This window comes from Schistocerca americana, chromosome 1 (genome assembly GCF_021461395.2).
Source record: "Schistocerca americana isolate TAMUIC-IGC-003095 chromosome 1, iqSchAmer2.1, whole genome shotgun sequence".
Taxonomy (NCBI): Eukaryota; Metazoa; Arthropoda; class Insecta; order Orthoptera; family Acrididae; genus Schistocerca; species Schistocerca americana.
In genome coordinates this window covers 190,650,167-190,677,835 of record NC_060119.1, presented here as the reverse complement: position 1 = coordinate 190,677,835, position 27,669 = coordinate 190,650,167, and the positions used below count along the sequence as shown (strand labels likewise).

Here is a 27,669-nt window from a genome sequence, read left to right as displayed (position 1 = left end):
TTGATCAGCACATTGCAGGGCACCTTGGTGGACCTGTGACCATACTTGACAATGCTAGACACAGAACTGGCAACGTAGTTGATGTAGATGTAGAAACGAAAATAACTATTTCTCTTTTCCAGAAGGACCCTGGGTGTGGTCATAACACATTGACTAGTTTTATTTTCTGAGGCTATGGTGTGGAAACTATGAAAAGTACTACATGGCAGGCAGCCACGAGCTAAACAAATGACAACTCTGAGTGTTCCAGTATGTGGAGTGGTGTGAGGGAGAAAGGCTCTGCCTCCCTCTCACACAGCAGCCTGCCTGCATCCATGTCATGAGTTTCTGTGCAAGCAAAAGTGACATATGGTCAATGGCTTTATCAATCCCTTCTGGTGTTGTGAGGGTCATACTCGAACCCTGTAATGGGAGCAAAATTAGTCTCTTCACTCATTGCAAAATAAGAAAATGTAACAACGAGCTATGCACAGCTCAAAGCAAAACAAAGCAAAGCAAAGCAGACTGCACAAAGCATTTGGTAATGGCTACTACTTAATTTCTTGCTGATGTTGGCAGCATTGTTAACGAGGTACTTCTGGCACAACCTCTACCAGTATCTTGTATAACCGCAGTTCAAAAAATCTCCCACCTAAAACTGTCACATTACGATGCCTGCAATTTCACATGATTTAAATTTTAGCAAGGAGACAAACATAAACTTTTCTTTGTTCTAAAATGATAGACCACATGGCTGATTTCTACATTGCCACAAACAGCATGTTTCCTACAGAGAACATTCAGCCACCCATTGTTTGACATTTCACTTTTTATTTTACAAACACATTCTTACACACATTATCTTTCGAAACTCAACTTCACCAGATGTTGTGATATAATAGTAACTGAAAACTGGTTACTATATCAATGCTTCCATACAAAAAATAAAACTATTTCAAACTACCTGCAATTAAAATAATACATTTTGATATGCATTTTCGCATTCTGAGACAGAATTTCCATCTGCATTTGCATTTATCACAAATATGATTTTTAAGGTCCCTGATAATGTGTAAAATTATGTAACTGGATAGATTAAAAAAATCTACTAACCACCTGGCGGCACAACACACTCATAAAAGACTGTTGTAATTAGTAAGCTTTTGGAGCAAGTGGCTCCTCCTTCAGGCAGAAGGGTTGAAGGGAAAGAAAGAAGGATGAAGGAAAATGACTGAAGAGGTCTGGGAAATGGGGTAGATTTTGGGAAAAGTAAAAAAGTAGATTTCCTGGGCCATCACATCCAATTCTAGTACTGCTGATCCCTCCACAAAATTGCCCCAGATCACACCGTTGGTGACTCAGTATTATCCTGGTCTGGAATACGATAATCAGCTACTTCAACAGGGCCAAAACTTTCTAAAATCATGCTCTGAAATGAGATCCATTCTGTCTGAAATTTTGCTCACCACATCTACAATAACTTTCTGTCGCCCTTCAAATCTCCGCAACAATCCTGTCAGACTCTATGCCTCTTCTGTACCCATCTCCCTACACTATGGCTCCTACCCCTGTGACTGTCCCCACTGGAAGACTTGCCCTGTGCACCATCCTTCCACTGCCTATAATAGCCCTGTAACTGGCAAAATGTATACTATCAAAGGAAGAACCACCGGCGAAACCACACGTCTTGTGCCAGCTATCATGTAAACACTGTTCAGCCTTCTACATGCTCTACAACATGACATTCGTGACCTCGGTGCCTGTTTCACCACATGCGCCATCTGGATTCTTCACCAGACACCAGTTTCCCACAACTCAGCAGGTGGGAACTAGCAATACAAAATGTCCTTGGTTCTCACCACCCATCTGGCCTTAATTTACGTTAAGTTCTCCCGTCTTAGCAGTTCTTCACTGTGACTACTCTTTGCTTCACACCGTCTTTCATTGTATTTCCCATCTATTTTTCACCGGCCCCCCTCCCACCTCTGTTACATGCAATGCACTTAGCTTTTCACTCTTATTAACCCATGCACGATGTTTTAGTAGTAATCTCTGTCTTGTGTATTATCCTGTCTTTAACCTTTAAGCTCTCAGGTTTTCAAATCTCGTCCAATGGAGTCCCCAACAATCAGTCTGTCCTTCTCATCACGTACAGTAAGTCTCCCTTGACCCGCAGTTCAGGGTGACGTTTCCAAAAGCAATACCTTTTCCTAGACCTCTCCAGTGCTTTTCCTTCACCCTTTTTCCTTCCCGTTCAAGCCTTTTGCCTGAAGAAGGAGCCACTGGTTCTGAAAGCTTGCCAATTACAACAGTCTTTTATGTGTGTGTTCTGCCGCCATGTGGACATCGTTCCTTCTTATTTAACCCTCTTGTTTGTCTTATTCAAACTGTCTCTGTTTCCTAACTTATGTGGCAATCCGTTCGTTTATTTAGCTGTATCACCAAGAGTAATCAACACTCTGCCCCTACATTTTTTTCTAATACTGATTTCCGTGTCCATTGATGGGTCCATTTTAATTTGCATATAACAATTCCATTGTTATTTACGAATTTGCATACAACAATTTACGGTTCATTACACTGCATGGCCTTCTCCCAATCATCTTTCGCCAATTTATTTGCAAATTTGACAGGCTCTTTTCTTTTCCACTATTCACTTATCTTGGTTATACGTAATTCTTTCACATTTTTGTGCGTTTGTTTTTCAGCAAACTGCTGTGATCGACTTTTATTGCCGTCTCTTTAATTGCCAAGCTAAGTAGTTTACATTTTCTCCCATGAATTTCACTTTCTGTTTACTCAGTTTCTAAAATTTCTTCTATTTTCACAACTTTCCTGATCAATTTTTTCCTTTTGCCTTTTTTTTGTATCATATAGATTACCCACTCATTACCTCTTATTAATGATTTCTGTATGAATTTTGCTAATTTTTCCCACTTCTTTTCTTGCTTTGCTTCCATTTTTCTATCTTTTCCACCCTATGCTTATTTATTTTTTTGCCACTCTCATGATTTCTAACTCTCCAAACAGTCCTCTCTTGCTATGATGAATCCCATCTCATATTACATCTGTTCTTTTCGAAAGCATGCCTTTGCCACTATCAAAACTAAGATCTCGCATTCTGTTTCTTGAAACCTGCTTGTCCCTTGAAGTTACTCCGAAAGGCCTAAAATTGAAAGTCCCTGTTTCTGGATTCCATCCCACCCTACACCAGGCTCTTTAACAATTTGGAGTACAGCAATCTCTTGCTCTTACCCAGCTAACTGAAATGTTGCTTTCTGAATAATTAATAGAATATGTTCCAATCGTTTAATTAAGGCTAAAATACGTTAAGAATAAATTTTCTCTGTGTAAATAAGTCTGTAAAGTAAGTTGAAAAGATCATGATTTAATGTAAGGAATGTATTTTTTTGCTGTCCTGATAAAGAATGTTCCAGAGAAATGTTTAGATATCGAAACAATAAAGCAAGTTGAAGGCTGTCGCACTCTCTCTCTCTCTCTTCTCTCTCCTCTCTCTCTCTCTCTCTCTCTCTCTCTCTCTCTCTCTCTCTCTCTCCCCCCCCCCCTCCCCCCTTTGTTTGTTTATGATAGCTGTTTCATAAAATGAAAGTGTCATTGTCGTATTTGTAACTTTTGGCTGAATAATTACGCTAATTTAATTACAGTACCCGTGTTTGGATTAAGAACCTACTTTCCTATTGCATTAATGTCAATTTCAATTTATTATGTTACATTTTAGAACTTTTTCAGGCTGCAGTGAAGGAGAGTTTCTGACGAATTGTTTGGTGGCCACAGCCAAACGCCACTAGTTTTTACTTTATCAAACATTTATTTCTGCGTCCCTGAGATCTCTTTTAGCGATCTTTTCTATCAGTACCCAGGCAAGAAAATTACATGAACGGCCTGATTTTGAGATCAGTCACTGGCCTCTAAACAATGCCATCTGTCAACGATGGTCTGATGGGAATCTGACGCTGGTTGGTGGAATGTAATTTCTTTACCAACAAGTATGAATTTTTCTATGCACCATTCTGTCATTTCAGAAGCTTTGCCACCAGCAAAAGTAATAAATATTATATTACATTCTTTTTTTTAAATACCAGTAATATGATATAATCTGTGACTATATGCCTCATCAGCAAATTTCCACTTTACCAGACTTCCCTCCTCCCACAAAATCCTGCAGTTATCTGCCCCTCAAGTTTTGTTTAATGGTATCTTCCACCAAGCCAACTTCAAACTGAAACAACATGCCAGACTTCACCTCAAAAAGCTATCCCAACTTCTCCTACACTACCTGAGCAGTGGTATTTCCCTTCCTGTTCCTCTGCAGCTCCCTAAACAGCCACACCATCAACCACTACTTCTCTCCCACAAACCAAGCTTGGCCAACCCCCTTAACGTCCCACAGACTTCACTGTTACCTCCCAGATCAAGAATAACCCATAATCCCAAGAACCAATCATGACAGTACAGTATCCGTAGCCTCTCATCTAAAGCACTCTCCCCTCCTGAATTATCTGTATTATCTTATGACCTCACTTTCAGCCCTCAACTAATTTTCCTTCACACATAATATCCATTGGAAATATCACTTTGCAACCCCATCCCAAAACGTTTCCAACAGCAAACCTGACATTGAACCCTGCCTTGAACAATTCAGCCCACGATCTCAACTTGATCCACCACCACTACCTTAAAATCCCCCTTACAGGCCTTCCAAGAATTCCTCACATCCAGCATTGCTTCACAGCCCTTCCTCAGGTCCCTACAACATGACCCTAACCTGTCCTCTGCAGAATTCCAGGCTCCATGGTCCCTAAAACTTGATGACTCCATTATGATCCTCCCAGCAGACAAAGGGTCTACCACTGTAGTACTTTACTGAAAGGAGTATGTTGGTGAAGGTCTACACCAGCTGTCTGACACCTCTACATAGAGTGTCTGCCATCAAAATCAAATCCCTGTGTTTCAAATTGACTTGCAGTCCCTCCTTAAAACCTCAGGCCACTCACAAGGACTAACACCTCAATAGATGGAACTTCTCACTCCACCCAAACCACGCACGCTCACCTTGTACATTCTTCCTAAGGTCCACAAATTCAATCATCCTGGCCATCCTGTAGTTGCTAGCTTTAAAGCACCCACTGAACATATACCTGCCTTAGTTGATCAACAACTGACCTGCCTTAGTTGATCAACAACTGCAACCCATATTACAAAGACTCCCCTCCTACATCATAGATACCAACCATATCCTAGGATCATCTGAAATTCTTGCCCGTCCCACTCCCACCAGACGCTTGTAACCATTGATGCCACCTCCCCCTATACCAGCATCCCCCAAGTACATGTTCGGTCTGCTGCTGAACATTTCCTCAGTCAGCTTCACCTGATACAAAACCTCTGACATCCTTTCTACTCACCTAAATCAATTTTATACTTACCAACAACTACTTCACCTTTGAGGGGCAGGCATACAAATAGATCAGGGGTACGGCTGTGGGAGCCAAATGGCTCCTTCCTATCCAACCTTTTCGTGGGTCACTTGGAGGGGCTTTCCTGGGATCCATAAGTCTTCAGCCCCTGGTTTGGTTTAGATACATTGATGACATATTTACCATACGGACTCATGGTGAGGCTGACCTGCTAAAATTCCTGGAATCTCTGAATATCTCCTCCCAATTAAATTTCACACGGTTCTATTGAATACAGCATAAATGGTTGCTGAAATCAGGTTTTTAGCATATGGCTATTGAATGCATGCTTTTTGTGACCCCAAAGCAGTTGCAGTAATCATTATTTATCTATTACAATGGGGAGAAAATCCACCAGTAACTCAGTTGTTTACCACCGTCAGACATTTTCTAGCTGCCTTCTCCATCGGATAACTATGACAAAGGCCACCTCCTCCCCACTCCAACATCATCACTCGTCTGCTCAGGCGAGTGTGACCTTTTAAATTAACCTTACCAGCCTTGAATTTTTTACCAAAATTTTTAAGCATTGTGCTTTTGCATACTTCCATAATATTACAACTGTAACCATGTTGTGCATGTAAGTGATGCAGAACCAACAGCAATGCGAAGACAAACTGAGCTTGTTTCTTGAACATCTAAACTCCATTCATGAAAACACCAAAATTACAATGTAATAGAAAGTAAATGGTGTTGTGGTTGGCAGGAGAGCCAACACCGTGTTACTAGAGGAAGCCGAAAGGCACACGTTTTAGCTCACGCAGGCTGGCGTGAAATCTGGAACAGGACAAGGAAATTAGAATTTAGAAAAAACGGACGTAGCTGGTGGAATACTTAACTTTAATCCATTAATGGTGAACGTCGCTCTTGACGGTACATTATTCACAGTATCAACAGTAACTGGTAATGGCACCTTGCTAGGTCGTAGCAAATGACTTAGCTGAAGGCTATGCTAACTATCGTTTCAGCAAATGAGAGCATATTTTGTCAGTGAACCATCACTAGTGAAGTCAGTAGTACAACTGGGGCGAGTGCTAGGAAGTCTCTCTAGACCTGCCGTGTGGCGGTGCTCGGTCTGCAATCACTGATAGTGGCGACACGTGGGTCCGACGTATACTAACGGACCGCGGCCGATTTAAAGGCTACCACCTAGCAAGTGTGGTGTCTGGCGGTGACACCACAAATGGCTGTCCAGCATTTCTGGATATATTAGTTTGACAAAAGGAAGATTGACTATTAAGATATTTCATTTCCTGTTAGTCCACCCATACCAATTTATACTTGCAGGTCACTAGCTGCCACCATCTATTGCATGCTATGAATGCACTTAAAACTGTAGTACACAGGGCTTATGCAGTGTCTTATATTGACAGCCTACAGAATGAACTGGTACACTGAAGAAATATTCCACAAGAATGGATTTACAAAACATCAAATTAAGAGAGCTCTGCAAGTGACAAACCAGAGAAAGAACAAGAAGAAAAGGACAAAGTCTATGACCTTTCTACCAAATGTGGGAAACATTTCTTCAAAAGTTGCAAGAATAATGATGAAGAATAAAATGGATGTGGTGTTCCTTCTACTGGCCAGCTCTTCTGTGATCCGTGAAGGATGATCTGCTTTTACAAAAGGTGGATATATAATAAATTCCTTGTGAATGTGCTAAAAGGTACATAGGAGAAACAATACACACTGTAAAAGAATGTTGCATTGAACACCAGTGATGCATTCGCCTAGTACAGGTCAACAAACATGCAGTGCCTGAACATTGTATTTCCACTGACAGTTAGATGGATTATGGGGAAGTTACGATACTGGCCACATCTTCATCCCACTGGTATTCAGTGGTGAAGGAGGTTGTGGAAATACAACTAGCAGACAACATGCTCACCTGAGACGAGGATTTACATCTTGATAAATCATGGAAACCCCTCATTTCATGTCAGCTCTCTCAAAGGAATAATTGATCTAGGTCTTAACTGTTTGGCATTCCTACATATGCCATTCGTTACTTTTGTTAGCACTGTGGATTCACTGACTTTGCATTTGTTTTTCCTTTACTCTTAGAGGCATAAAGTTTTATCTGTGACTGACATGCATGTTACCAACAGTGTTATCTTTGGTGCATATGATTTTGGGCCATAGGGTAAAGTGACTTAAAAATCTTGCAAGGGCTCGCCTTAAGAATGGCTGAAAAGTTCTCGGCTGGAATATTGGTACAAGAGTTAATAATATCATAGACGCACTCCTAAAAATGGAATATCGCTCCCTTTGTTCAAATTGGTCACGCTGTTGTTGTAATATGAGACTGTCTTCTTTCAGTGTCCCTGTCCGTCACTCAGGGCTTCCTCCATATGGTGAGAAACAGTCTATTGTGTGTCATTTCTGATTTTATAGTTTTTTTTTAAATTAACCTTTAGCAAAATAATTTACCACTGAAAATGCTAGATTTTTTTCTCTAAAAAAATCATCAATAGATGCATCTTACACATTATTAGAACAAAAACAATCAATTATTGACAAAATTATATAATTCTAAAAACAAAGATGATGTGACTTACCAAACGAAAGCGCTGGCAGGTCGATAGACACACAAACAAACACAAACATACACACAAAATTCAAGCTTTCGCAACAAACTGTTGCCTCATCAGGAAAGAGGGAAGGAGAGGGAAAGACGAAAGGATGTGGGTTTTAAGGGAGAGGGTAAGGAGTCATTCCAATCCCGGGAGCGGAAAGACTTACCTTAGGGGGAAAAAAAGGACAGGTATACACTCACTCTCTCGCGCGCGCGCGCGCGCGAGGGTGAGTGTATACCCGCGCGCACACACGCACGCACACGCACACGCACGCACACACACACACACACACGCACACACACACACGCACACACACACACACACACACACACACACACACACACACACACACACACACACACACACACACACACTATATATATATACAAGCAGACGCTTGTGTCTGTATATGTGTGTGTGTGTGTGTGTGTGTGTGTGTGTGTGTGTGTGTGTGTGTGTGTGTGTATACCCATCCTTTTTTCCCCCTAAGGTAAGTCTTTCCACTCCCGGGATTGGAATGACTCCTTACCCTCTCCCTTAAAACCCACATCCTTTCGTCTTTCCCTCTCCTTCCCTCTTTCCTGATGAGGCAACAGTTTGTTGCGAAAGCTTGAATTTTGTGTGTATGTTTGTGTTTGTTTGTGTGTCTATCGACCTGCCAGCGCTTTCGTTTGGTAAGTCACATCATCCTTGTTTTTAGATATATTTTTCCCACGTGGAATGTTTCCCTCTATTATATTAATAAAATTATATAATTCGATAGATAAAAATCTACTCACCAAGCGAGGGCAGAACACACACATAAAAGACTGTTGTAATTGGCAAGCTTACGGAGCTAGTGGCTCCTTCTTCAGGCAGAAGGCTTGAAGGGGAAGGAAGAAGAGGGAAAGAAGAGCTGTGAAGAGAAAGGACTGGTCTAGGAAAAGGGGTAGATTTCGGTAAAATCACCCGGAACTGTGTGTCAAGGGAGACTTACTGTACAGGATGAGAAGGAAAGACTGATTGTTGGGGACTGCATCGAACGAGATTTGAAAACCTGAGAGCTTAAAGGTGGAAGACAGTATAATATGCAAGACAGAGATTACTATTAAAAAATCGTGCATGGGTTAATAAGAATGAAAAGCTAAGTGCACTATATGTAACAGAGGTGGGAGGGGTCAGTGGTAAATAGACGGGAAATATAATAAAAGATGGAGTGAAGCAAAGAGTAGACACTGTGAAGAAATGCTGAGACGGAAGAAATTAATGTAAATTAAGGCCAGGTGGGTGGTGAGAACCAATGACATGTTGTATTGCTAGTTCCCACCTGTGGAGTTCTGAGAAACTGGTGTCTGGGGGAAGAATCCATATGGCGCATATGGTGAAATAGGCACCGAGATCACGAATGTCATGTTGTAGAGCACACTCTGCAACAGGATATAGCGAGTTGCCAGTATACACACTCTGCCCAATTATCCTGATTGGTAATTTGGTGGTAGCCATGCCGATGTAGAAGGCCGAACAGTGTTTCCATGAGTGCTGGTATTTTGACATGTGACATTTCACAGGAGGCTCTCTCTTTGATAATATATTTTTTGTTTGTTATAGGACTATTAAAGATGGTGGAAGGAGGGTGCATAGGACAAGTCTTGCAGTGGGGACAGTCACAGGGGTAGGAGCCATAGTGTAGGGAGATGTGTGCAGAAAGAGCATAGGGTCTGGCAAGAATATTGCGGAGATTGGGAGGGTGACAGAAAGCTATTGTAGGTATGGTGGGCAAAATTTCAGACAGAATGGATCTCATTTCAGGGCATGATTTTAGGAAGCCATGGCCCTGTCGAAGTAGCTGATTAACACATTCCAGGCCAGGATAATATTGAGTCCTCAATGGTGTGTTCCAGAGCAGTTTTATGGAGGGGTCAGCAGTACCAAGATTGGATGTGATGGCCTGGGAAATTTGGTTTTTAATTTGGCCGGTGGGGTAATTACGTGCAGTGAATGCTGAGGTGAGAATGTGGTGTTTTGCTGTGAAGAGTCTGCATCTGAACAAATATGTTTGCCTTGGATGCAAAGGCTGTATGTGAGGGAATATTTGACATGGAAAGGATGGCAAGTGTCAAAATGTAAGTAATGTTGTTTTTGGTAGGTTTAATGTGGATGGAAGTGTGTAGCTGGCCTCCAGTGAAGATGAGATTAACATCCTGAACCTGTGGCACCATTGAATTTTAAGGTAATATAGTTCAGTTAGGTAAACTGCAATTTTATCATAAATGACTTATACAAAACAATCAAATGAATGCTATCACCAGATAACACATTTAAAGATGATGCTACAACACACTCTACTTGCACTGGTAGCATAATTTAGAGATAGTTTTTCACTGTGGAATTCAGATCAGTGCTACTAATACTGACTGCATTTTATTCAAATGCATTAGAATTACCATATTTATGAATACTATCAACTGATAAAGTGTATCAATAATCACAAACTGATACATAATTATGTGTTAACCACATGTATAATACAATTTGAATGGCGGGCATTATTAAAAAGCTTAATTACCTGCATTCAGTCATATGCAATGTAACTATGAGTGGGTGGTGGTATGCTGCACTGCTACAGTGACAGAATATTTTCTGAGTAGCAGGACACAGAGGCTGAGCAGCTGTCAGCTGAAGCACTGTTTGACTACAGGCATGCACTACTGCTCGGAATTACGTGACTTGAGCTTTAACTTAGTTCGTGCTGATTTCACATTCTGGAACTTACATAAATTGCGTTACATTGGAGCACTTCTCAACTAGTGAAAGTTGAGATATAGACAGTAGCAGGATATATTGGTGTAGAGAATATCACAGTTCGTGACAGCCCCTCATTAATTTATATTTGGTGAAATAAACCATTATGAATTTATTTACCTCATTCCAGTGTTTTATTTAAATATTACTGTACTTTGGTATGAACTTGCTGTTAAACACCATGGCATGATACTACATGTTTTCCCAACAGCTGGGTAGTAATTTGCCAAGTCTATTCACTATGCCCCTCACCCCTTCCCATTCCAGACATAAAATAACAAGGCCAAATAACGTTTTCATTAGGGGTGTCCATAGGCTGCAACAAATGTGCAATTCTGTATTGAATGAGCTTTGAAATATCCCTTTAACATGCAGTTCTGAGTTTGCTTTATCATGGTGTATACGCGGACAAGGAAAAAATATTCCTCAGCTTTTACTGGATTTCCTGGTTAAAGATACACTCTCTCCCAGGTGAAAATACACTTTTTCCGTGTCAAGTGACAGTATACTTTTCCTCAGAACTGTAGAACTTATCAATCCTTTGGATGGTTACGGTTTTATACACCACCATAGGATTTCCCGACACTTTAGAAAATGAAACACAGGGGAAAAAAAACACGTTTTGGAAAGATATTTAATGTGCAGCAACATGTATGCTGCATATTTTTATATTACAAAAGTATGAATTCGAATTCCAGCAAACACCACATGTTACTATATTACTTTCTGCAGCACTGAAATCGAGACTGCGATGTGCTTTTGTAAGCCAGTCATAGCTTATGTGACATGATCTCGCCAGCCGATGGCAGCGGATATTCAGACCGTAGGACACGTGATGTAGTCAGTCAAAAGCAACATCGCTGTTAAGTAGCTCGAACATACAAATAGGAAAAGTTAACGGTTTAAATTAATGCTACAAGAAAAGCAAAGCTTTCACATATAATATTGGTCTCAAAGATAAATACGCTACAAGAGAAGATAAGCTTTCACATATAATGTTGACCTTTTTTGTGCGCGTAGCACTTTAAGATACATCACAAAAATCTGCCAGTAAAATTTTTAATAACGACATAAATGTCTGATCGTCTGGGCTTGAAATTCTTCTAAATGGTTGTCCTCAAAGAGTTGTTTTTTAAATGAGATTCAAATGTTCTGCGATTTAAGAATTCATCGTACATTCTTGCACATAGTTAACCTTGCATAAAAGGAAATTTACTTTGAAAGTGACGCTTTTCGAACAACCATTCGCAATATTTTCCTGCGACCTGTTAGAAATAGGTTAATTTCAGCAGTTGCCAGAGAGTGCCAGATGACAGGCATCACCACGCTTGCACAGCTATGATGAAGCAGGAAGCCTGTATGTTTGTACATGTAAAACAGTAAAAGATCTACATTATGTCATATAAGAAACAAGGCATCAGAGGATACTTCAGGAGCATCAGAATTTTGTGAACCATACTAAAATGCACAATTCAGCTTGAAGTGCACATTCGTATGTCTAGATTCTTATGTAAATTTTCTTGGTGTACTACTGCCGGTACTGTATTATCCCATGTTTCAGTCTTTATAATGGCGTAATGCCATACATGCTAGAAGATGGAAATGTGCACTTGAAAAGCAGCGAACAGTTGAAACTAGCCAGTAGTGTGGAATTAAACACTTCGTTTCCAGTAAATTGATTGCCTCAGCGGAAGAGATTAATAAAAGCCAAATTTCTTTAGCAAACCGACAAAAATTACTACATTGTTCTGCAAGGTGTTTAATGCTTGATTGTCAGAAAGATGGAAATAAAACAGAATCTGAAACCAATAACATATTTTAGCCCTCTATAATTATGTGAATGTATTTTAATTCACTTGATAGTTCCCAATCGCAGAAATCCGTTTTGCTTGCCTGTCAGGCCTAGTACAAGCAAAAAGCTTTATGTTAGGAAATAGTTTCACATTTCTGTATAAATCTGGAATCATCATATTCTTCCATAATTTGTGTGATGTCCCATTTCTTTTGCTTCCTTGTTCTAACAAACAATCTTGTCATCACTAATTCCGTAACTATTCCAGCCAGTGTCCAAAATTATTCTTGTGTAACTTCGCTAACCCTGCCACAACCACCGATTTAGTTATCATGCATTTATTCTCCAGTTAGGTGTTATTATGTGTAGACACAACGTGTTTTCCATGCTACTCCCAGAATAGAAGTTAAGCAGCTGCTAGCCGGGGCTTGTACAACTGGCTCTTACTAGCGTAGATAATATGCAATCTTTCTTACCTGTTATTCCCATTAGTCATTTATTTCCACTCTGGCACTCTGAATCTGTGGATTCTGCTAGTAATTATAACAACGCTGATCATTTGCAAACCCAGTCACCACATAAGCAAACAGCGATTGGCATTCACCTGTTCGGCTTTATTCCACTAAACTTGTGTAGCCCTGCCCCCTTTTGTCCGCATGGAAGTTTATTTCTAGATGCTACTGGGGTTCCCTTGACAGAAATGTCATGTACACTATGCAAGCATTCAAAAATCAACTAATGATTCATTCAGAAATCAACTCGGAATGTGTTCAAAAACCAGCAGGGATACGTTTCAAAATCATGTGAATAATTGATAGACCAACGTGTGCTGGATGCTAGACGCTTTATGAAACAAGGTTCTTTACCCCCCTCAAGAATATGAATTTCGTGCCCCCCCCCCTCCCCCCCTCTCCTCCTGAAATTGCTGCCTGAGGCAGATACCCCAGTTTGCCCCCCAACCCCTAGATCCAGGCCTGTTGCGCACTTGAGAATCTGGCAGCTTGGGCACACCAGTGAAATTTTTCTGTGTTGTTTCTGGTTGCTTGGTGCTACTGCTTATACAGACAGCTACACATCAGTAGCCAGAAGAGGGAGAAGGTACTACTCATACACGACACAACTGTGCATGAGCATGAGCCTGCTTGCAACTGTTCAATCGAATCTAATGCAAAGAGTTGTGATGTCATGCTCATCGGAGGCAATTTGTTGTTATGAAGCACTGCATGGTCTTCCTAAAGACTTTAACATATTTTGCTGTAGGCAGGCACTTGTATGAGCATTTTATGTGTTGTGTGTTTTGTTGTCGTATAAGGCGCATTTCCTTTGCAATGTAAGTTTTATTTTCATTTTTTTTCTATCAGTCATGTTTTATTGCTGCAGTGTTACTTTGCAGTAGCGGGATACAGTAATATCCTTCGTTAGAGTATTGGTTCCTACCAATCAAATTTACAAAACTTTAACTGGAATTCTAAAAAATTCCTTGGTTCTTCCCGGTTTTCTCCCGGATGAAAAAATTACCAGGTTTTCCCCAGATCTCCTAGTTGTCCCGGGTCGTATACACCCTGTTTATTGTATTATAATGAGTTATCAATTTTAGGCTCACCTCCATTGATACTGAACTGAAATTGAAGGCAGAAATGGAGAACTCCGTTTTTAATTGTTCCTTTCCAAAGGAGGACCCACGAGTACTGCATTAGCGTAATTCTGGTGCCACAGAAAATGTGAGTGATGTTGACATTAGTGTTAATAGCACTGAGAAATTACTCCTCTCTGTCATACTCCATTTCATTATGAGCAGGATCAATCAGTAACTGGGTAGATAGCTTTGGTCTGTTTTACTGATTTAATGTGATCAAAACTGCTTAGGATTTTATGTCAGACTGATGGGTAGAATTTTACTTTAGAGTTCACTGAACAGTTAATGCAAAGCTCTCCTTATGCTTGTTTTGCTTTCATTCAGTTTGTGTTTCCTACAACACTTTGGCTACATTTAAATCTAAGGTGATGCACTCTTCGTTTACACAGTAGGTTTCTAATGTGAATGTTGAACTGTGATGGTCTTTTCCGGTCCTCAGAACTATGTTTGACATGTACCTGTCTAAGGCTTATTTTGAAATACTACTCAACATTTACATTCAACATTTCCAGTCTCAGAGATGAACATTTGATGTTGACTGTTCAGGTAATTTGAAAATTTGTACTTGTCATAATTACTAAGCAGAAATATCTTCCTGCCTATTGTTGCTACTGACACACATAGTAAATAATACTATAAAAACCTTAAAATCACTGATTACCGCTCTACATTAACTCAGTCAAAAAGTTTGAGCCAGTTGGGAAGCAGAAGATCAACATTGTTATCCTTAGGGATCAGCTTTATGTCAAACTTCTCACAGTAATTTTTGAATATGGCATTTGGAACAGTATCGCACAAATCTCTGCCCCTAACACACAATCTAATCACTCCAGTCTCTAGCTGGTAAGTTTAACTCTCTACTTAATACTATGACATGACATGAAAATTACATGCAACCTTCTCCAAGTTTACCCTGAAATGTTCCAGCACTTTAGCTCCGGAGGCACAGTCTATAAAAACACCCAACTGCCATGTTCAATATCCTTTTCACACTTATCTTAACCAACATTATTTCACATTCAAAATCAGTTCTACACCATCAGATATTATTCTAATATTCATAGCTATAAACAGACCTCCACCATTGATTCCAGCCTATTTTCAGATACACATTCTTCTCAGTTTTTAAAATTTAACTGCAGTTATCTCCTGGTTTCATACAGGTTTTTGCTTCTTGCTCTATTGAGGCATTATTCCCTATTATAATGGAGAATATTTCTGGGACCTTTCCAAAGGTGCTAAAGTTGTTAATGAATACTATATTAACATTTCTTTCTCCATCCATCATGTTGAGTACTACTGTTTGTGGTTAATATGGCCAATATTTTTCTCTTTCAGAAAGCAGAATGTAATTTATAGAGACTGTCTAGCATAAAAGATCCACATATGCACAGCACTTGTACTCTGTTACCATAGCAGTGTCTAGTGAATGGTTGACCTATTAAGGAAACCAGACAACTCTCCATCCAGTAGCAGTCAGAGTGAAATCGGCATTCAATAACCATCTGTGATTCTGATTTAAGCTTTCCACTTGGCTTCAAAGCACAGGACTGTGATTGCTTCTGGGAACAACAATGCAAAACTCTGGCTTGGCTTCCACTCAATGTGCAAGGCTAACTGTATTCACCAATACAGAACCAAGGATGGCCTCGAAACACAGACAACAGGTATCATTCCTGCCAACATGAGCCACGTTTGTAGCCAGTTGCACACAGTGTGCTCAACAGCTGGCATCAATAGCTCTTCCACATCGTTGTTGAGACCCTCTGGTAAACATACTGAGTGGATAGTGCCTACTTTTCTGAACCTGCCTGCTATTTCTGTAATGTGTTTCATCACCTATCCAGAGCTTTCACAGAAATCAGCACCAGCCTCAATGAACGAGGCATCCTGTGGTAACTAAGACAGACTTTACACAATGGGAAAGACCTCTTACCCATTTTTAATGCATTATGGGACAGCCGTGTGACCATTATCCAGTTTCTCTTTCCACTCAGAGATTCATTGCTCCACCACTTTTCACTTTTCAAAGCCAAATGACTGGGAACCAACCAGGTCATGCTTGTCAGATGGTACTGAGACATCAGCGATCTATGGTGACTGTAAAGACACCAGAGGTGTTGCAGCTTTCACTGCAGATATCTCAACACCACTACAGCCATGAGCAGTGTTATGAAGCCTCTCAACCACAGCCAATGTGGCTTTCATCTGTTTCCAAACAGTATCTAATTACCCCTGCATCTATAACCGGCAGGCAATTACAGTAAACTACACAAGCAGTTTCCAGATAATGTAAGTACTTAGGATGACTACTAGCTATCTCTATACTCCAAGTCCACACCCACAACAATAATGCTTAAAAAAACACACCAATATTTAGGAGGCAAAAAATAATAAACACTACTCAAAATAGATGAACACACATAAGCTATTCACATTTCACAGAAGCACATAAGATAAAGACAAAGTAAACACTGTGTACAAACTACGTAACTGTCACTGGCAGCTGCTTTCAATCAGCCACTGGAGCCCTGCTTAGTAACATTAAAAACCAGAAAGCCAATATGAAACTGATTTACCATCCAACAGGTCATTTTCTCCAGCACTAACTGTTGCGTAGTATTGCATGCACTCTAGTGAACCAACCCATGTTGTCTTAGGAACAAGAGTTCTGTCTTTCCAAACTGGACGATGAATTCTTTGCAATATTTCTGCTTTTGCAGCACTCAGGATTACATAACCCTTAGTTTCACAACCTTTCAGAAGCACTTGGCTATTGACGAGAACAACTGTAATGAAAACAAAAAATATTTAGAAATCAGTATTCAGTAACACGTAATTGAAATTGAACTAATAGCCATCAGTAGCAATAAATTATGAATTTCACAAAATATGAAAGTGTGACTAGCTAATGAGACACATTATATAGCACCACATTCCCAACGATGTACAGAAAGATAAAAGACAGTATAAGATGACATACCAAGTCTGAGAATGAAGACATAATGTGCAAATATTAAATGAAGGGATAGCATGCAAGTTTGTGTGTGTGTGTGTGTGTGTGTGTGTGTGTGTGTGTGTGTGTGTGTGTGTGAGAGAGAGAGAGAGAGAGAGAGAGAGAGAGAGAGAGAGAGAAGCATAAGGATACACACAGGGAGTTAGGGAGTTTCTGATGAAACAAGCAAACAAGCAAACATTGCACCGAGAGCTGGTACAATCAGCAGTTCTGGAGGGTAAACATCATACAGAATATGATCTATACTCAATGGTATCCTGTACCCGTGCAAACAATACTTTGAAACTCTCATGACTGGGGGTGGTGAAGGTGACGGTAAATTAATCATTACTTGTCAATTTCACTTAGTACTTCATATTCAAAAACATTACCAGTAACTTTATTAGGGGAGGAAAGTTGCCACTCACCATTTAGTGGGTTGCGGTTGATTTGGCAGAAGAGACCAAAGAGCGAGGTCATCAGTCTCATCAGATTAGGGAAGGATGAAGAAGGAAGCCAGCCGTGACCTTTCAAAGGAACCATCCCGGCATTTGCCTGAAGCAATTTTAGGGAAATCACGGAAAACCTGAATCAGATGGTAGAGTTTTGTCAGGACTGGCTCTCCCAAGGCCATCAGTAGTTCCAATGGAATGTTGTCTACTCCGGGGGCCTTGTTTCGACTCAGGTCTTTCAGTGCTCTGTCAAACTCTTCACACAGTATCATATCTCCCATTTCATCTTCATATACCTCCTCTTCCATTTCCATAATTTTGTCCTCAAGAACATCGCGCCTGTATAGACCCTCTATATACTCCTTCCACCTTTCTGCTTTCCCTTCTTTGCTTAGAACTGGGTTTCCATCTGAGCTCTTGATATGCATGCAAGTGGTTCTCTTTTCCCCAAAGGTCTCTTTAATATTCCTGTAGGCAGTATCTATCTTACCCCTCATGAGATAAGCCTCTACATCCTTACATTTGTCCTCTAGCCATCCCTGCTTAGACATTTTGCACTTCTTGTCAATCTCACTTTTGAGACGTTTATATTCCTATTTGCCTGCTTCACTTGCTGCATTTTTGTATTTTCTTCTTTCATCAATTAAATTCAGTACCTCTTCTGTTACCCAAGGATTTCTACTAGCCCTCGTCTTTTTATCTACTTGATCCTCTGCTGCCTTCACTATTTCATTCCTCAAAGCTACCCATTCTTCTTGTACTGTATTTCTTTCCCCCATTCCTGTCAATTGTTTCTTTATGCTCTCCCTGAAACTCTGTACAACCTCTGATTCTTTCAGTTTATCCAGGTCCCATCTCCTTAAATTGCCACCTTTTTGCAGTTTCTTCAGTTTTAATCTACAGTTAATAGCCAATAGATTTGGTCAGAGTCCACATCCGCCCCTGGAAATGTCGTACAATTTAAAACCTGGTTCCTAAATCTCTGTCTTACCATTATATAATCTATCTGAAACCTGTCAGTACCTCCAGGCCTCTTCCATGTATACAACCTTCTTTTATGATTCTTGAACCAAGTGTTAGCTATGATTAAGTTATGCTCTGTGCAAAATTCTACCAGGCGGCTTCCTCTTTCATTTCTTCCCCCCAATCCATATTCACCTACTACGTTTCCTTCTCTTCCTTTTCCTACTATAGAATTCCAGTCACCCATGACTATTAAATTTTCGTCTCCCTTCCTTGTCTGAATAATTTCTTTTATCTCATCATACATTTCTTCAATTTCTTCGTCATCTGCAGAGCTAGTTGGCATATAAACTAGTACTACTGTAGTAGGCGTGGGCTTCGTGTCTATCTTGGCCGTAATAAGGCGTTCACTATGCTGTTTGTGGTAGTTTACCCGCACTCCTATTTTTGATTCATTATTAAACCTACACCTGCATTACCCCTATTTGATTTTGTATTTATAACCCTGTATTCACCTGACCAAAAGTCTTGTTCCTCCTGCCACCGAACTTCGCTAATTCCCACTACATCTAACTTTAACCTATCCATTTCCCATTTTAAATTTTCTAACCTACCTGCCTGATTAAGGGATCTGATATTCCACCCTCCAATCCGTAGAACACCAGTTTTCTTTCTCGTGATAACGACGTCCTCTTGAGTAGTCCCCGCCCGGAGATCTGAATGGGGGACTATTTTACCTCCGGAATATTTTATCCAAGAGGACACCATCATCATCATTTAATCATACAGTAAAGCTGCATGCCCTCGGGAAAAATTATGGCTGTAGTTTCCCCTTGCTTTCAGCCATTTGCAGTACCAAAACAGCAAGGCCGTTTTGGTTAGTGTTACAGGGCCAGATCAGTCAATCATCCAGACTGTTGCCTCTGCAACTACTGAAAAGGCTGCTGCCCCTCTTCAGGAACCACACGTTTGTCTGGCCTCTCAACAGATGCCCCTCCGTTGTGGTTGTACCTATGGTACGGCTATCTGTATCGTTGAGGCACACAAGTCTCCCCACCAATGGCAAGGTCCATGGTTCATGGGGGACAGCAGACAGACATACCATGTTGTAAATCAGAACTGATGCATACATTACTCCTTATGTTCTCGATAAGCATTTAAAACATGTACCAGCTTTTCTTTCTCTGAATAATTTTTTTTTTTTATACAGAATCTGGTTTTTAATTAGCATCACAAGCAATAATTTAGTAGAAAAGAGATAGGTAACTTTGCTGGCAAAGCAGAAATACCAGTGTGACTAATCCAACACCTATGATGGGTCTCAATCAAGTATTGTTACATTGAACATATCAAATGTGCAAGTATCAATTCTAGCCACTGTAGCTGATGAAACTCAATTAAGGAAGTTGTTTACAATAAGTGGACCAATGAGATTGCGGTGGTCATCATTGTCATCATTATCATCATCATCATCATTATCATTGTCATCATGTTTGCTGCATTTTGCTCTTTTCTTTCAATTGTTGTATTTCCATCCATTATTGAGATCATCCGGGATCTGAGCCCACTTCTAACCTTGCCTTCTCTTCTTCTTCTTCACATTCCTCCTGAAATGGTTTTTAAAATTCCATCTTGCATTCTCACTACCTGGCTAATCCAACTTTTCCTACATTCAATTACATCCAATGATTGCCTTCTTTCCCCATTCTCCTCAGGCACCTCTTCATTTGTCACTTTGTCTATCCATTTTATTTTTTCCATTCTTTGCAATGTCAACATTTCAAAAGCCTTTAATTGACTCCTGTCTTCCTTCCGCACACTACAAGTGCATGCCTGACCAAACACTTAATAACATTGTCCTTAAGCCTATTTACATACCATTAAAGAATATACAGGATGAGTCAGAAAGACTTTAAAATTTTGGAATGCTATAGAAATTTATCGAGATAACTTACAGTGCTGGTAAATTTGTCATTTTGTAGCAAATCACTTCATGTTTGACTCACGTAGTACATCAGTACCCCATTCTGCCATTAGGAGTGTCAGCGTAGTGCACGGTTAAAATGGCTACATTCACTGGCATGAAGTGCGTATGCGCGGCTTTTCGGTTTCGTGCAACGAACTATGCAACAAATATTCAGCATACATTTTGCTATGGATATGCTAATGAACCTCCAAAGCAGGAATAAAATTTAATCTTGGCAAAATTTCAAGGTTTCCTTAATAATCGCTCTCCAGGTCATTGGATTGGTTGTGAAGGGCCAATTGCATGATCACCTCACTACCCAGACTTGACACCACTGAATTTACTCCTCTAGGGTGTAATTTAAGACCATGTGTATGTTACTCCCCTACCAAATGATTCAGCTGATCTGAAACATAAAATCTATGCACAAGTTATGGCTGACTATTTTGCAATGATTGTGGGAAGAAATTTATTGCCATTGCGATGTCTGCCACATTACGAATGTTAGTCACACTGAACCAAAATTCCACTTGATAGTTTTATGTGAAACTACAGGTCGTTTCCAACAAAGTGACAGTAGATACTGATTGCACAAGTTATCTCACTAAATTTCTATATGGTTCCAAAGTTGTACAGACCTTTCTGACACATCCTACATATTACACTTCTTAGTGAATCCCAAATTTGTCGTTTATATTCTTGATATAATGACTGTGAAGCAACTCCAGTTGGCTCTATTCTACTACCTAGGTATTTACAATCTTATACATATATTCACTTCGCCTCCTTTCGGCATAATTTTTATCTTGTCATATACACACCTAGTTTCATTATTTTCATTTTCTTTACTTAAAAATCTCCTTGACCTTTCCTAGGGTCTATTTTCCACATCTGGTAAGAGAAGAACCACATAGTTTGAAAATAATGAACACCACAATCTTTGTTCACTGATTTTAACACCTTTGTCAATTAGTAAACAATATTCAATCATATCCTCTAAATATACTGAAAACTTCATGGTGACTACAATCTCAACATTGACTGTGTAGTGGTCAGCTAGTGTTTCAATGATATGGGACACATACTACCATATATGTGCACAGAACTGACTGTAGTAAATCCTTTAACATTACTTATGTGCCAAAACAATACTGATGGGTACAACACTTTAAAACTTCTGACTGTGGTGCAAAAAAGTTTCCATTACGCACAGTAAGTATTAAAACGTAACAATAAACTGTTTTGTCACAGATGATGGGCATTGGCTCCATACAGATCTGGTATAATAAATAGATCTGACTATTCAGCCAATGTCCACATTTTATCATGACGAGTTTTCTGAAATACATGGTTCCAAAGGACTGAGAGTATAAAACATTTTAAATACAGTACATCTTGAAAAGTGTAGGTGATACACAGGAACCTCACTTTACAACTTTACCTCAATAATATAAAAAAAATTACACTTTCCCTCAAAGTTGAAAATTTATCAGTCCCTTGAATTGTAAAGGTTTTGTTCATATCACGTGATCTTGCCAGCAAATGACAGCAGATATTTAGAGTACTGGACACTTGGTGTAGTCAGCCAACAACAAAATCATTGTCATGTAGTGCAAACACATACAAGGTGTATGACTTTGCTTCTGCCGTTTGCCGATAGGTGGCGACAGACAATTGTAAGTAGCGGCCGAAAGAAACAAATCACAGACGTCAGGCAGTTAGCTTTGACCTCGGTCAACAAAACCTCATTCAAAAATTTGGCGATCTGTGTCTGCATCATGAAGTTGTTCTTGATTGAAAAATGTCAGTTTATGAGCCTTATTCTCATTATTTGTGGGAGGTGTTACTGTTTTGTTTCAATATGAAGAAAACAGTGGCTGAGTCTCATCGAATGCTCTCAAGTACATATGAAAAGGACACTATTAGTGAAAAAACATGTTGTGAGTGGTTTCAATGCTTCAAGAATGATGATTTTTAACGTTTTAGACCGGCATTAATGGTGGAAGAGAGAATGTTTTCGAAGATGCAGAACTGGAGACATTGCTGAGTGAAGACTAATGTCAAACTCAAGAAGAATTGGCATGATTAGTGGGAGTGACACAGCAAGCCATTTCAAAATTTCTGAAGGCTATGGGCGTGATTCAGAAAGAATGAACTTGGGTCGTGTGTGAGCTCAGTGAGAGGCACAATTAAGCGATTTTTCAGTACGACAATGCCTGACCCCATGTTGCAAAAGAGGTCAAAATGTACTTGGAAACATTAAAATGGGAAGTCCTACCCCACCTGCCGTATTCTCCAGACATTGCTCCCTCTGACTATCACCTTTTTAGATCAATGGTGCATGGCATGGCTGACCAACACTTCTGATCTCATGAAGAAGTCACAAATTGGATCAATTCATGGATTGTTTCAAAAGATGAACAATTTTTTCGGCGCAGGATTCGTACACTGCCTGAAAGATGGGAGAAAGTAGTGGCCAGTGATGGAATATAATTTGAATGATACATGTGTAACTAATTTTGTTTCATTAAAGCCTCAAATGTAGGGGAAAAAATGGTGGAAGCAAAGTTGTGACTTACCAAACGAAAGTGCTGGCAGGTCAATAGACACACAAACAAACACAAACATACACACAAAATTCAAGCTTTCGCTACCAACCGTTGCTTCGCTCCGGAGTTCTGACAGGTTGGTGTTAGTGGGAAGTATCCAGATAACCCGGACGGTGTAGCACTGTGCCCAGATGTGCTGGCCGTGCACCAAGGCATGTTTAGCCACAGGGTGATCCTCATTACCAACAAATACTGTCTGCCTGTGTCCATTCATGCGAATGGACAATTTGTTGCAGGTCATTCCCACATAGAAAGCTTCACAGTGTAGGCAGGTCAGTTGGTAAATCACGTGGGTGCTTTCACACGTGGCTCTGCCTTGGATCGTGTACACCTTCTGGGTTACAGGACTGGAGTAGGTGGTGGTGGGAGGGTGCATGGGACAGGTTTTACACCGGGGGCGGTTACAAGGGTAGGAGCCAGAGGGTAGGGAAGGTGGTTCGGGGATTTCATAGGGATGAACTAAGAGGTTACGAAGGTTAGGTGGACGGCGGAAAGACACTCTTGGTGGAGTGGGGAGGATTTCATGAAGGATGGATCTCATTTCAGGGCAGGATTTGAGGAAGTCATATCCCTGCTGGAGAGCCACATTCAGAGTCTGATCCAGTCCCGGAAAGTATCCTGTCACAAGTGGGGCACTTTTGGGGTTCTTCTGTGGGAGGTTCTGGGTTTGAGGAGATGAGGAAGTGGCTCTGGTTATTTGCATCTGTACCATGTCGGGAGGGTAGTTGCGGGATGCAAAAGCTGTTTTCAGGTTGTTGGTGTAATGGTTCAGGGATTCCGGACTGGAGCGGATTCGCTTGCCACGAAGACATAGGCTGTAGGGAAGGGACCGTTTGATGTGGAATGGGTGGCACCTGTCATAATGGAGGTACTGTTGCTTGTTGGTGGGTTTGATATGGACTGACGTGTGAAGCTGGCCATTGGACTGGTGGAGGTCAACGTCAAGGAAAGTGGCATGGGATTTGGAGTAGGACCAGGTGAATCTGATGGAACCAAAGGAGTTGAGGTTGGAGAGGAAATTCTGGAGTTGTTCTTCACTGTGAGTCCAGATCATGAAAATGTCACCAATAAATCTGTACCAAACTTTGGGTTGGCAGGCCTGGGTAACCAAGAAGGCTTCCACCAAGTGACCGATGAATAGGTTGGCGTACGAGGGGGCCATCCTGGTACCCATGGCTGTTCCCTTTAATTGATGGTATGTCTGGCCTTCGAAAGTGAAGAAGTTGTGGGTCAGGATGAAGCTGGCTAAGGTAATGAGGAAAGAGGTTTTAGGTAGGGTGGCAGGTGATCGGCGTGAAAGGAAGTGCTCCATCGCAGAGAGGCCCTGGACGTGCGGAATATTTGTGTATAAGGAAGTGGCATCAATGGTTACAAGGATTGTTTCCGGGGTTAACAGACTGGGTAAGGATTCCAGGCGTTCGAGAAAGTGGTTGGTGTCTTTGATGAAGGATGGGAGACTGCATGTAATGGGTTGAAGGTGTTGATCTACGTAGGCAGAGATACGTTCTGTGGGGGCTTGGTAACCAGCTACAATGGGACGGCCGGGATGATTGGGTTTGTGAATTTTAGGAAGAAGGAAGAAGGTAGGGGTGCGGGGTGTTGGTGGGGTCAGGAGGTTGATGGAGTCAGGTGAAAGGTTTTGCAGGGGGCCTAAGGTTCTGAGGATTCCTTGAAGCTTTTTTAAGAAAAACCTTAATCCTACTCCCAACATCACCACTGCTGAAGCCCAGGCCATCCGTGATCTGAAAGCTGACCAATCCATCGTCATTCTTCCGGCGGACAAGGGTTCCACGACCGTGGTACTTGATCGTCGGGAGTATGTGGCTGAGGGACTGCGTCAGCTTTCAGACAACACTACTTATAAAGTTTGCCAAGGTAATCCCATTCCTGATGTTCAGGCGGAGCTACACTGTGAAGCTTGCTATGTGGGAATGGCCAGCAACCAACTGTCCATTCACATGAATGGACACAGGCAGACAGTGTTTGTTGGTAATGAGGATCACCCTGTGGCTAAACTTGCCTTGGTGCACGGCCAGCACATCTTGGCACAGTGTTACCCCGTCCGGGTTATCTGGATACTTCCCACTAACACCAACCTGTCAGAACTCCGGAGATGGGAACTTGCCCTTCAGTATATCCTCTCTTCTCGTTATCCGCCAGGCCTCAATCTCCGCTAATTTCTAATTTCAATTTGCTGCCGCTCATACCTCACCTGTCTTTCAACAACATCTTTGCCTCTGTACTTCTGCCTCGACTGACATCTCTGCCCAAACTCTTTGCCTTTACAAATGTCTGCTTGTGTCTGTGTATGTGCGGATGGATATGTGTGTGTGTGCGCGAGTGTATACCTGTCCTTTTTTCCCCCTAAGGTAAGTCTTTCCGCTCCCAGGATTGGAATGACTCCTTACCGTCTCCCTTAAAACCCACATCCCTTCGTCTTTCCCTCTCCTTCCCTCTTTCCTGACGAAGCAACGGTTAGTTGCGAAAGCTTGAATTTTGTGTGTATGTTTGTGTGTCTATTGACATGCCAGCACTTTCGTTTGGTAAGTCACATCATCTTTGTTTTTAGATATATTTTTCCTACGTGGAAGGTTTCCCTCTATTATAACCATATATATATATATATATATATATATATATATATATATATATATATATATATATATATATATATAGACGAAAGGATGTGGGTTTTAAAGGAGAGGGTAAGGAGTCATTCCAATCCCGGGAGCAGAAAGACTTACCTTAGACACAAATGTCTGTAATCAAAAGCCCTGCCGAAGGACATGGTTCAGTTGTTCCAGTCCTGAGTGGTGTTGGTTGACAAAGGGCTCATTCCCAGAAAGGTGGGAGGATTGGGGATGTGAGGGGAAATGGCATGGGAGATCCATTAGCAGACTAGGTCTTGGGGTAGTGTCTGTCTGTGAGGGCCTTTGTGAGACAATTGACACTGCATATATGCCATTCCCAATTGGCCAGGTGTATGGGATGGATTTTTTGGTGTGAAAGGGATGACAACTGCCTAATTGAAAGTACTGTTGGGGGTTTAACATAGACAAGGGTGGAGATGGAACCACCAGAGAGGTGGAGTTCTACTTCTAGGAAGGTAGCACGCTGGGTTGAGGAGTACCACGCGAAGCGGATGGGAAGATGTTGAGGTTGTGAGGAAATAAAGCTAGGGTGTCTTGACCTTGAGTCTAGATCACAAAGATATCGACAATGAACCTGAACCAGACTATGGGTTTGCTGTTATGGGAGGCTAGGAAGGTATCCTCTAGATGTCCCATAAAAAGGTTGGCATAGGAGGGTGCCACTTGTTTATATACAGGGTTATTACAAATGATTGAAGCGATTTCACAGCTCTACAGTAACTTTATTATTTGAGATATTTTCACAATGCTTTGCACACATATACAAAAACTCAAAAAGTTTTTTTAGGCATTCACAAATGTTCGATATGTGTCCCTTTAGTGATTCGGCAGACATCAAGCCCATAATCAAGTTCCTCCCACACTCGGCGCACCATGTCCCCATCAATGAGTTCGAAAGCATCGTTGATGCGAGCTCGCAGTTCTGGCACGTTTCTTGGTAGAGGAGGTTTAAACACTGAATCTTTCACATAACCCCACAGAAAGAAATCGCATGGGGTTAAGTCGGGAGAGCGTGGAGGCCATGACATGAATTGTTGATCATGACCTCCACCACGACCGATCCATCGGTTTTCCAATCTCCTGTTTAAGAAATGCTTCTGCTTTAGCCTTTTCCGTAAGATTTTCCAAACCGTCGGCTGTGGTACGTTTAGCTCCCTGCTTGCTTTATTCGTCGACTTCCGTGGGCTACGCATGAAACTTGCCCGCACGCGTTCAACCGTTTCTTTGCTCACTGCAGGCCGACCCGTTGATTTCCCCTTACAGAGGCATCCAGAAGCTTTAAACTGCGCATACCATCGCCGAATGGAGTTAGCAGTTGGTGGATTTTTGTTGAACTTCGTCCTGAAGTGTCGTTGCACTGTTATGACTGACTGATGTGAGTGCATTTCAAGCACGACATACACTTTCTCGGCTCCTGTCGCCATTTTGTCTCACTGCGCTCTCGAGCGCTATGGCGGCAGAAACCTGAAGTGCGGCTTCAGCCGAACAAAACTTTATGAGTTTTTTTACGTATCTGTAGTGTGTCGTGACCATATGTCAATGAATGGAGCTACAGTGAATTTATGAAATCGCTTCAATCATTTGTAATAACCCTGTACTGTCCCTTCAAAGGAGTAGTTGTGGGTAAGGATAAAGTTAGCGAGGTGTATGAGGAATGAGGTGGTGGGCGGGTTTGGAATCTGAAGGACCTTGGGAAATATAGTGCTCAACAGAGGTAAGACCATGAGCATGAGGGATGTTTGTGTATAAGGAGGGAGTGTCACCCTGCCCAATCCACCCTCTCAGCACT

The 27,669-nt window shown here is 41.1% G+C and overlaps 1 protein-coding gene across 1 annotated transcript in view; it reads right to left on the bottom strand.

The window, feature by feature from the left end:
* LOC124585185 (protein KIAA0100) overlaps positions 1-27,669 on the bottom strand; it is a 323,014-nt gene that overhangs the window by 51,144 nt on the left and 244,201 nt on the right. Inside the window, exon 28 of the mRNA XM_047131392.1 lies at positions 16,824-17,033. Coding sequence (XP_046987348.1) covers positions 16,824-17,033 — 210 coding nt within the window. The remainder of the gene's footprint in view (positions 1-16,823; positions 17,034-27,669) is intronic.